The following is a 12,458-nucleotide window of genomic DNA, read 5'->3' as shown; positions in this document are numbered from 1 at the left end:
TCTCTCTCAGGGTTAGGATTACAAGTAATTTTCATGTTGTTATTTATGTATTTTATGTTTTCTATACTAACCATACTTCATGATTATAAGAGAATAAAAATATTTTTAAATAGAATTCCAGGCTACACAGGGTTCAGCCAGACTTGCGAACCCATCTGCGTTCATAGCCTTCTATCCAAGTATGTAGCAACCATAATAAATAAGATATACAATCATTTAAGAACAAAACTAGTTTATTTGGATTTGGGACTCTGAACAGTTCTGTCTCTATTACCCGACCTCCTCCTGCCACGACTGCGGGACCTAGAGGAACTTTGGCTCCGGCTGCGGCGGCTCCTGCGGCTCCGGCTCCGGCTGCCCCGGCCCCGGCTGCGGTCCCTGCTGCGGTCCCTATTTCTTCCTCTGCTTCGTGAATTGTGCCTCTCCCGACTCTTTGATGTGCGTTTGTGAGATTTCTTCCCCCTGTGACTACTCCTTTTCCTCTCGGATTCCCCATTTCTTTTGTAGGAGTGGTCTGGACTAGGGTTTCTCCTTCCCCGCAGCCTGCTGTAGTAGTCGTCGTGGTGGCCCATCCTCTCCCTCCTTTCGGAGTTCTTCCCAAAGGAGGAGCCAGTCCGATCTGGAGACAAGTAGATGTCTCTATTAGCTTCCCAGAATTCATTATTGGGATTTCTGAACACATGAAGAAAGTTGCAGTGCTTTCCTCTTGGACATTGTTGTATTTCAAATAAACCTGCAATGGCACAGTGATGAAATAGCACTTATCACTGCATATTCTGAAGATGCTACTTTATCCTTTTCAGAAGGTACATTTCTGATATTTGGATATGCTAGAACTATTTTCTACTGTGTATTATGTAAAAGGGGCTTACATAAATTGATGTCATAATTTGGTTCCCACGATTTCAAACATGCTCTAACAAATGACACTAAAAAGTAACAAATCAGAAGTTTTCATTAAGCAGAATAGCCTGTGCCCCTGTTGGATTATGGTGCAGACTGCAACTGAACAAATGGTGACCAAGTTATCTTTTCCAGGTTTCACCTTGCCACTGATTGACGATTTTGATCCCTGATTAACATCAAATAGCCAGCTCTTTGGGTCCCTGTGGTAGCATGGTTTGATGGCATGGAGGAGACAGGCCAGAACCACTGGTCAAAAGAGAAGGCCTGGCCAGGTGTGGTGGCTCACACCTGTAATCCTAACACTTTGGGAGGCTGAGGCGGGCACATCACCTGAGGTCAGGAGTTTGAGACCAGCCTGGCCAACATGGCGAAACCCCATCTCTACTAAAAATACAAAAATTAGCTGGGCGTGGTGGCAGGCGCTTGTAATTCCAGCTACTCAGGAGCGGAGGCATGAGAATCACTTAAACCCAGGAGGTGGAGGTTGCAGTGAGCCAAAATCATGCCACTGCACTCCAGCCTGGGCAACAGAGTGAGACTCACTCTCAAAAAAAAAAAAAAAAAAAAAAAAGGAGAAGGCCTATTAAACATAGAGGAGTCTACATTTTCTTTACACTTTAAGTATAAGATTATAAACATTACACTAATGCTTCAAATTCACTAACTGCTTTTAATACAGAAGATTCTTATCACAGATAAAATCTATTCAAACAATTTTGAGATCTTTGGGGTTCTCAAACGTTTTTTAAAAGCAGTAAATTCCCCAGATACGCACAACAGTTAGAAGTGAAATACCTCCGTACCACACACTATATACAAAAATTAACTCAAACTGTATCCAAGACCTAAATGTTAAGAAATGAAACTATGACTCTGAAGAAAACATACAAGTAAATTGTTGTGACCCTGGGCTAAGCAATGTCATCCTAGATGTGACACCAAAACAAAAAAATAGTTAAGTTGGACTTCATCAAAATTTAAAACTTGTATTTCAAAAGAACATGAAGTGAAAAGAACCTACAAAATGGGAGAAAATATTTGCAAATCATATTTGTGACAAGGTACTTGTATGGAGAATATATCAAGAACTCTTACAACTCAATAATAAAAAGACAAAGAGCCTAGTTAGAAAATAGGCAAAGGATCCAAATAGACATCTCTCCAAAAAAGACATACAAATGGCCAATAATGAAAAGACGCTCAGTGTCTTTAGTCAATAAGGAAAATAAAGCGTTTTTTTTTTAATGAAATAGTCCCTGCTTCGGAGGAGTCAAGGTCACACTCAGAAGCTCCTCACTGAAATCACACTGGATTCCCAGGAACTGACAAAAGTAACTGCCTTTATGGAGCGAACAATTCCACCTCTTCCATCCCCCGAGTCTTTAAAGTGTAATAGTTCTTCTGGTTTCCCTTAGCCAGGAATCCTAAAATCTTTCTTTTCCCTTCATAAATGGTTTCAGAATGACAGCATCCAGGAAGACAAGCTTGCCAAAGATTCTGACTTTGTGTTAAGCAGGCATGTATACAGCAAAGAAACATAAGTAAAGGGTAAGATAAGTGCTCCCCAGAGGCATTTAGAGCTCATCTCTTTCCACCTAGGGAACAGCCCACTGAGAGAAATCAGAACATAACTAGGCCTTCAAAACTGCTGGCTACTCTCTGCACAAGACTGGATCATTTCCTGATTGGGTTGCCACTGTCCGATGTCAGTCTGACTGCATGCATGTTTAACTGATCTCAAGCCTACAATTAGCCTCTAGTGCACAGAAGCATGTATTCCAAGTAAGACAGGAAATGCTATGGGTAAGGTAACGTAGGTGGTGATGACAGAAGATTCATTAGAGATAAAGATGGAAAGAAAGAAAGAAACAAACAGCTCAAGTGAGGTGAGCCAATGAATAGAAAATACCTCTGAAACTGCAACAAGGGAAATGGGGCTTCCACAGACATAAACTCCTCAGGCTTCCTGATTTGTCAGACACAGAGCCCAGGACTGAAGATTGGAAGACTGGAATTCTAGCCCCAACTCTGTCACCAATACGTTGTGACCTCAGTCACTTCATCTATCAAGTGACTCATGAGGTCGGTTACAGATCTAAACTGTGGTGTTCTTTATATAAAGTTCTCTGCTCATCTACTGTGTGAGGCAAAAAGCTATGCCTCACCACTTGAAAATACTGGGTTTCCCCCAAAGAATATCCCTTTATATAGCAGTGGAACAATTGAGGAAAAAAATCATCACTTTGTCTTTTACCACAAATCGCCATTTTCCACCGGGTCACGGGGCAGAATTCACACTGCAGCTGTCGTCCTGCATACCATCGTCCGTTAAACAGAGAAAGGGCTGCTTGGCATTCTTCTTCCCTTTAAACCAAAAATCAAATGACATGCTTTACAGTAACTTCCTAATATGTAGATTAGCCCTACTATTAATTAACCCCGTTATTAATTTATTGTAGGACCACCAAGTTCACTGATTTTGTACCTAGGGAAGAGTCATTAAAATGTTCAAGCTCCCAAAGTTCACAATTTATTCAGGAACCCAGTTTACTAACCCTCGGAGAGGTTTCAATGCATGGAAATTGGCTTGAATGAAAGCATCTTAATCCAAAAGATTGGACCATTAAAAATGCAGAAGTGTTTTCCATTATTAGGGCCTATTCTTTCTCAGATAGGATTGCTGTTCTTCTTATTACACTGGTTAATTTAACCCATTAGCCATGGTATGGCCTAGGCAAACAGCAAGATAAGAAGAAATGATACATTAATTGCTCTCTTAGCTGGTCAAATGCACACTAAGATGATTTTGGGCTTCAATCTCTGGCTCTTTCACTATAAATGCTTTTATGTTCTCTATTCTAGTTATCCCTTATTAGTTTGTATTTTAATTATTAAAATTATGAGTAATAATATAACCATATTGTAAAACATTCAAAACTGTAAATATATAAAGAATGAAATATAAATGTATTATTGTATTATTTTTTTCTTTTTGAGATGGAGTCTTACTCTCACTCTGTCCCCCAGGCTAGAGTGTCGTGGTACAGTCATACCTCACTGCAGCCTCGACCTCCTGGGCTCAAGTGATCCTCCTACCTCAGCCTCACAAATAGCTGGGACTATCAGCACATGCCACCACATTCGGCTAATTTTTTAATTTTTTGTAGAGATGAGGTCTCTCTTCAAGCGATTCTCCTGTCTCAGCCTCCCGAGTAGCTGGGATTACAGGTGCCTGCCACCACGCCTGGCTAATTTTTTGTATTTTTAGTAGAGATGGGGTTTTGCCATGTTGACCAGGCTGGTCTTGAACTCCTGGCCTCAAGCAGTCCTCCCACTTCAGCCTCCAAAAGTGTTGGGATGACAGGTATGAGCCACCATGCCCGGCTTATATTATTTTCACATCCATTCTATTATTTCTGTTTCAACTCTTAATATTGAAGTTTTAAATATTTAGATTTATTTAAACTTTAATTTTATTTAAATATTTTAAAATATATGAAAGCTGGGCCAAGCACAGTGGCTCACGCCTGTAATCCCAGTACTTTGGGAGGCCGAGGCAGGTGGATCACCTGAGGTCAGGAGTTCGAGACCAGCCTGGTCATCATGGTAAAACCCCATCTCTACTAAAAATACAAAAAATTAGCTGGGCGTGGTGGCAGGCACCTGTAATCCCAGCTATTCAGGAGGCTGTGGCAGGAGAATCACTTGAACCTGGGAGATGGAGGTGGCAATGAGCTGAGACCACGCCATTGCACTCTAGCCTGGGCAACAAGAGCAAAACTCCGTCTCAAAAGAAAAAAATAAAATAAAAATAAAAACATAAGAAATAAAATATATGAAAGCTATATATCCAGTGGAAAAATCCTAGACATCAACAGAAACAGAACAACAAACTGTGACAAATCAGGAAGACATCCACAAGCAGAATACTTACGACTGGTACTGAACATATACATTGCCCCTCAGGTGAGGTTCCAAATTGCAGCTGACCTAGGGAGCAATGAAGAATGCTATCATAAAAAATTCAGGAAAAGAAACCAGCCATTCATCAAATGTTGTTTGTCCAGGCTAACATTCCCCAAAGTAGTTACCAATCAAAGATTGCAAAATAGAGATACTAGCTGACTCTTGCATCTATTTAAGGCATACTTGGCACATGGCAGCGTGCCTGATCCCTGTTGGTCCAGGTCTGTTTTCTCCCACAAATATGAAATGTTTCACACATCCATAAAAATACAGAAGATATCAATCAGCCTATATATACACTACCCAAATTTAACACTAACATTTTCCACTTTTGAATGAGAATATTTACATATGTAAAACATTAAAGACCCAGTTGAAGCCCTTCTATCCCATTCTTCTCCCTCCTCCATCACATAGGTGAACACTCTCCACAGGCTGAGTGTAGCCTTCACATTCCAAACACAAACACACATATACATACATAGACCTACACAGACACAAATACAAATACACAGATACAGGCATATATACATATATCATATGCATGCCAAAACCCACACATATGTATCATACATATAAATGTCCATTATTTATAATGAGTATACACATATTTATATATACATATGCAAAGAAACAGGTAACATGTATTGATAAACAACATATAGTGCTGCTTTGTATGTTTTAAAATTTTATATAAATAGTATTTATTCCATATGCTTTTTTCAAGATGTAGTCACATAAACGTAACTACTGTATACTGGATATACCAAATAATAAAACTTATCTACTCTAGAATGATGGTTTTTCAAGATGCTTCCAATTTTTCATCCACAAACAGTACCGCAGTCAGCATTCTTAAACAGGTCTCTGTGGGTATAAAGAGCTCTCTACTGTGCATAGCCAGGAGTGTGCCAATTTATAGGTTACACATACCTTCACTAGGTATTGACAAACTGCTCTCTGAAGTGGTTTTACTAATGTACACATCCTCATCTACTCTTGGTATTAATAGAATTTATAATTTTTTGCCTGATAGGTGTGAATATCATCCCATTTTCATATGTACTGTTCCTATTACTAGTTAGGCTAAATATCTGATCATTTGCCTTCAACAATGACAAATCTGATTTGTTTTTATATAATAGTATATAAAAAGGTCCTCAAATATTCACACTAGTGTTTAGCGTTTATGTTCAAAATGAATCTATAATTTTACAAATTTGTTCCAGAGTATTTTTCTTAGGGTATCCAAAAACGAGTAGGATCCATACTCAATGACAGTTTGTAACACCACCCTTAGAAGGAAGAATAAAAGGCCTCGGGAATCCATGTTAGCTGTGCAAGCTAGGGTGCGAGAACTCTAAACAAAAGAAAAAATACGTTGTGGTGGTTGTGGTTTGTGGGTGCAGCCTGTTGTAAGTAAGGGTGCAATTTCCATTAAGTACTCTGAAGTTCTGAAAGCAGCCCTCCCATTACCGCTTCACAGAAGCAGTATAATCAAGAAACCCTACGAGGAAAACCACTGATGTAATCTAGTCCCCTCACTTTCAGGATAAGGAAAAGGCAGGAAGAAGTGACAAGGCTAGTCAAACCACATGGCCTCCTCGGCCAATGCTTCTAACATGGTATTGTGTGGCTGTGACCAGGCAGTTCCACTTTAGCAGTTATTGCTTGTGCTGACAAGTAGTGTGAAGACAGGAAGGCATATGCCCCAGAAACGAAAGGTTAAGGACGAAAAAAAAAATAAAAAGAATTTTTAAAAATCTTGAAGTCAGTTGATGGAAGTATAGCCTCAAATGTCAGGAATATCTTTGTTTTTTGGGGGGTGTTCCAACTTTTCATCATCATTTGCAACTTGCAGGAAAAAAAATCAGGGTTTTATTCCTGTCTTTTCCCAAATTATGGGACAGTTTCCCTGCCTTAACATAACAAAGGCACTCCAGTTCAGATCTGATGAAATCACAGACAAGGCAGGAAGCTTCACCCTGTTAGAATTCAACTAATGGGTCCTGGGAGCAGCAGAGATTACATCTGGCCTTACCCTTGCATTAAGGAATATTTTAAAATAATCATGTGTCATCTGAATGCCTTTTTCACCAAGTATGCTGCATCACAGACCATGGTTTGTGTAATACTATATTCAGTATTGAAAGTATCCAATGAATAAAAACAATGTTAAAAAAAAGCAGGGGGGTAGGTGATGGAATCTAGATTTATGTGATTTATGTTCCTGTGTGGCTCCAGCAGTAAGAACATACACCTTGGGTGGAGCTAAGTCAGTACTGTCAACACAATGCACCAACAAACTTAGTGAGTGAAGTTGTGTCACACTGTCCACGGAAGCCACCTACAGAGGAAGGAAGGGAATGCACCGTTTGTCACATGCAGCTTCTAAGTGGAGGACTGGATGGCTATATGCAGGGGACCTGGCACAGAGAATTCATGTGCTGGAAAAGAATTGGAACACAAAGCTACTAAATAAATGAAAGATCTTTTCCAATCTAGGCCCCTAGCATTCAGGAAATACCATGCTAATACATGTTTATGATTTCATGTGGTATTGACGTGACATTGGCAACAAGGTAGGGGGTGGAAAGAGAGAAAGAGGGAAGTCACATTTATAGAGTGCCAGTGTGCCTGACCCCAGCTGAGCCTGTGTTCTAGCTCTCTTGTGCCATTAAGTACTGCAGGGTGAAACAAACCAGTCCCCTCCTCCACACGCATGCCCACCTTGAACTGAATCACTTTCCCCACGTTCTTGAACTCGGGCAACACATCCTCATAGAAATCTAGGAACTGTTGGTAGGTTTCTTCCTCGCTGTACTCCAGGCTTGCATCAGGGTCATAGTCATCCCTCCTGCACTGCTCCATTCCAAACGTTGTAAACATGCTCTTAATAAGAAGGGTAGGACTGGATGTTGGGAAATTATGTTTACGTGAACATCTGCGTATGAAAGAAAAGCTTAAATTCACTAGACCAATAGTTGAAAATTACTCACAAAACAACTGCTTTAGACCAGGCGTGGTGGCTCACGCCTGTAATCCCAACACTTTGGGAGGCCGAGGCGGGCAAATCACCTGAAGTCCAGAGTTTGAGACCAGCCTGGCTAACATGGTGAAACCCCAATTCTACTAAAAATACAAAAAATTAGCCGGGCGTGTTGGCGTGCGCCTGTAGTGCCTATAATCCCAGCTACTCAGGAGGCTGAGGTAGGAGAATCGCTTGAACCCGGGTGGCGGAGGTTGCAGTGAGCTGCGATTGCGCCATTGCACTTCAGCTTGGGCAACAAGAGCGAAACTCCGTCTCAAACAAAAAACAAACAAAAAAACACTTGCTTTAAATTTTGGGATAGAAACTCATGTAATTTAGTTGTTTTGACTTAACTGAAAGATAATAAACCCCACTCAGATGCCAAGTTTCAGCGCTTAAGAGGATTTTTTTAAGTGTTGAAACTTGGCACTTGCTGATTTAATGTCAAGTTGGAAACATTTCAAAGTTCATATACCATTCAGCTGCCTTTGAATGAAGTTCAGGAAGCCTACACATGTTGAACCATAGGGGAAAAGAAGGCCTGCTGATTGGTGTGACAGGATGTGGTGATAGGCATGAAGATGTCACATGCGGGACTGCTGAGAGGAAGGTGGGAACTAACAATGCAATCCTGGTTCTGTACAATCGTCAGTGGACTCAATATTTAGACAATATAGTAATCCAAGAATTTCCGGTTAATGAAGCAATTCAATCTGATCTGTGTACAGCATCTTGTAGCTTTCATGGCATTTTTACATTTTTCCCCTCTGGTCCTTTTATCCCTTTAGGACAGTGGGGGCTAGTATTTTCTCCACTTTGCAAAGAAGGAAGCTGAGACCTAGAAAAGCATACTTGCCCAAGTCAGTCATGTGGCTTGGAAGAGAGGGATCCAAGACATCTGCATTAATCTACAATCTGGTGCCTGTTCACAATGGGGTGTAATAAATACAATTTGTTTTTGAGACAGGGTCTTGTTCTGTTACATAGGCTGGAGTGCAATGGTATGATCATACTTCACTGCAACCTTGAATTCCCCGGGCTCAAGTGATCCTTCTGCCTCAGCATCTTGAGTAGCTGGTGCATGCCATAGGCGTATGCCACCACACCCGGATAATTTTATTTTTGTAGGGACGGGGTCTCGCTATGTTGCCCAGGCTGGTCTCTCACTCCTGGCTTCAAGTGATCCTCCTGCCTCAGCCTCCCAAAGCTCTGGGATTACAGGTGTGAGCTACCATACCTGCATCATTTAATTCTTATTTAATGAAGGTGGCTAACCATTATGAAGAACAATTTTCTTTTCATAGTTTAAACTGGAGCAAGGCTAAGCTGACCAGGCTGTACCTGAGTAATATTTCAAAAATCCTTCATATGAGTTTACTTTCTTACTTCCTTCCTTCTCCTAACATACAATGAGGAGGAAAAATGTAGTTCAAGGTTCCAAATAAACAAAATTTTCCTGGTTAGGTTGCTAGTTAAAAATTGGTAAGACAAAAACTTTTTTTTTTTTTTTTTTTTAGCAGGGGAAGTCCACAGAATTTAGGAAGAAAGAGAGTTGAAGAATAGGATGTGTTGGGAAAAAACAACAATGGCCCTGAAATGACTAAATGTTTAATAACACTCACTTTCCATGTCTGTAATGTCTATCTAAGCACTACTGAGATAATACTTACAGAATGCCCAGCATACACCATGCTCAGCTCAGAAATGCTTCATCAATGTTCATTAACGTGAAATTTTCTATTTTCCAAATGACCTCCTGGATCATTCAATTAGAGACCTTGTAATTAGATCCCTCTTCCCAACTACTGATAGAACAAAGAGCAAAGACTCAACCTGGCTGGCAACACTAACAGTGAATCAAAATGTTATAAGTATGAAGCGTGCACAGAATTAAACAAGGAACCAATTTAATGAGGTTAAAATTCTGCTCAAGGGATTCCTAGATATGAATGAACTTGGCCCTAGTTCCCAGGATGTCAAATAAGCATTTGTCAGTTTTGGAATAGAACCTTAATCCCTGTCTGGGGAAAAATCCCATCTGGCCTAAAGACAGTCCTTATAATGTAAGTGTATACAAAAGGCCAGCCCTATAGCTTTTACTGAAAACTCAGCTAAGAGAAGTGACATTTACGAAGGCAGTCTAAAGCTGTGGTTCCAAGCCTGTGTGGTTCTCAGAATTACCTGGGAAGAATTGAGATTTCCTGCTTCCTACCCTAGACCATCTGATCAGACCTCAAGGGGTGGGGGACCCATATTTTCAAAGTAGCTCCCTACCTGGTCCTGAAGATCAGCCATATTTGGGAACCACTGGTTTAGGGCATAATATTTACCCATTATTCTGATACTTAAGTCAGTTTGCTGCAAAAACCCACAGTTGTTGGATATTACCTTAGGCCAAGGATGGCCAATAAATGGTGTGGGTATCCAAACACCCCCTCGGGTATAGCTAACTGACTACTCCTCTTTTTCTTCTTCTCAAGGAAGTGCTCCTGGTACCCATTACCTTTGTCCTACATAGAATCCCGACATTGCATGTTAAAGTGAAGCTGCAATCATTTATCGAAGGTCACTGTAAGAAACATCCTCATGAAAATTACATATGCAACTGTTATAAAGCATCTATTAAAGTTATTGTCCACCTTCCTATTTAATGTCTTTGTAAAATATTCCATGGGAGAAACCTTTAGAATCTAGTGCCAGGAAAATTTTTGTCTTTCTAGAGATACCACTCATTCTTCCTTTTTGGTAAGAATGACAGCTTATTATCTGCTTGAGATGCATTCAAATATGGAGAAATAAAAACCTGGAGAAAATAACTCACTTTCTCTTCCTTTCCTTGCTTTCAATTTCCTTTACTTTCTCTAACTTAATGCACTAGATCACGAACCTTCTTTAAATCACTTTTGGAAGTGAGGTATAAATAGACCACTAAGTTTTACCTTCCATTAGTAATTATTACCTTTTAGGAGAAAAACAAATAGATTCTCCTCAAAGCTGTGACTCCAAGAAATACCAATTTCAGCATGGCTCTAGAATTGAACTCTGTACTAATTACAAAAACAACCAACCAAAGAAATGCTCAGGTAATGGAAGTGTTCCTCTGATGGTCTGACAAAACTTAACGACAGAGCAGAACGGCTGTACGATCTGGAGCAAGTCACCGAGGCTCTCCATAAAAGGGGAACAGAGCAGTCTACTTGTCTAAAGGGATGATGCTGGATTTTGTAACTGCTAATTTCGCAGAATTTCATGTCACAACTTATCACTTGAATGATGAAAATCTCCACATTGCTGTCATACTTTGATAGGTGTGATGGTAAAATCTCACATGCCTATGAAAATTGTAAGAAATGTTCACGGCCGGGCACGGTGGCTCACGCCTGTAATCCTAGCACTTTGGGAGGCCGGGGCGGACAGATCACGAGGTCAGGAGATCGAGACCATCCTGGCTAACATGGTGAAACCCCGTCTCTACTAAAAACACAAAAAATTAGCCGGGCGTGGTGGCGGGCACCTGTGGTCCCAGCTACTCAGGAGGCTGAGGCAGGAGAATGGCGTGAACCCGGGAGGCAGAGTTTGCAGTGAGCGGAGATCGCACCACTGCACTCCAGCCTGGGCGACAGAGCAAGACTCTGTCTCAAAATAAAATAAAATAAGACAAAATAAAGAAATGTTCGCAAACTAATTTGACCACTGTCCATATTTCCTTGAAATGACTTGAGGAGAGATGGGCTCTGAGAGCATGACGGGCCATTCCCTCTTCCCACAAGGTAGGGCCTGTCAACCAAGTTCTCGAAATCGTTTAAGACATCTCCCCTCCTCTCACTTATGCCCAACAAAAGGAGAATTAGGCCGGGAGCAGTGGCTCACGCCTGTAATCCCAGCACTTTGGGAGGCCGAGGCAGGTGGATCACGATGTCAAGAGACAGAGACCATCCTGGCCAACATGGCGAAACCTCGTCGATACTAAAAATATAAAAAAATTTAGCCGGGTGTGGTGGCATGCGCCTGTAGTCCCAACTACTCGGGAGGCTAAGGCAGGAGAATCGCTTGCACCTGGGAGGCAGAGCTTGCAGTGAGCCGAGATCGTGCCACTGCACTCCAGCCTGGCGACAGGGCGAGACTCCATCTCAAATAAAAAAAAGGGGGTGAGAATCAAGAAACAGGCTACCACGGGTCTTAAATTTGGAGGAAATGTTAGAGATAGATCCTACATAAGGGATCCTGCAGCTGGAAAACCTTAAATGCAATTTGGTTCAACTACCCATGCAAATGTCAACTTACACGGAGTCTCAGTTGTCTCTGAAAGGTAATTCACAGTGCATTTTTCTTTGGTGGGAAGTTTTTTACACCAATCAATGATTACCATTTCTTGTTTAGATAAAGTGTATATTTGAGAAACGCTTTTAAAGGTATCAAAGGGAATAAAGTCTCTTTCCTTTTCTTAGTTTCCAGTTTTTCAAGAGGAGGCTTTCTGCTAGTTAGCAGATCCTGTGACTCTTTTCACAGACATTTCGGACATCTGCAATCCCACCTCTAAAATACAAAAGGACAT

At 40.9% G+C, this 12,458-nt stretch overlaps 1 protein-coding gene across 2 annotated transcripts in view; it reads right to left on the bottom strand.

Annotated features, from left to right (window-relative positions):
- Positions 1–215: 215 nt before the first annotated feature.
- The window catches only part of ZRSR2 (zinc finger CCCH-type, RNA binding motif and serine/arginine rich 2), a 33,241-nt gene continuing 20,998 nt past the window's right edge, over positions 216–12,458 (bottom strand). The window contains exons 8-11 of one of the 2 annotated variants that reach the window (XM_054544352.2): positions 7,603–7,816; positions 4,841–4,896; positions 3,161–3,270; positions 216–619 (exon numbers count right to left, since the gene is read on the bottom strand). In XM_054544352.2, the coding sequence (XP_054400327.1) occupies positions 234–619; positions 3,161–3,270; positions 4,841–4,896; positions 7,603–7,816 (766 nt within the window). In that variant the 3' untranslated portion in view covers positions 216–233. Of the gene's footprint in view, positions 734–3,160; positions 3,271–4,840; positions 4,897–7,602; positions 7,817–12,458 lie in introns of both variants that reach the window. The other variant, XM_002831416.4, reaches the window with a different exon arrangement.

Source organism: Pongo abelii, chromosome X, assembly GCF_028885655.2.
Source record: "Pongo abelii isolate AG06213 chromosome X, NHGRI_mPonAbe1-v2.0_pri, whole genome shotgun sequence".
Classification (NCBI taxonomy): domain Eukaryota; kingdom Metazoa; phylum Chordata; class Mammalia; order Primates; family Hominidae; genus Pongo; species Pongo abelii.
The sequence above is the reverse complement of the archived record's forward strand: the minus strand, read 5'-3'. Positions and strand labels throughout refer to the sequence as shown.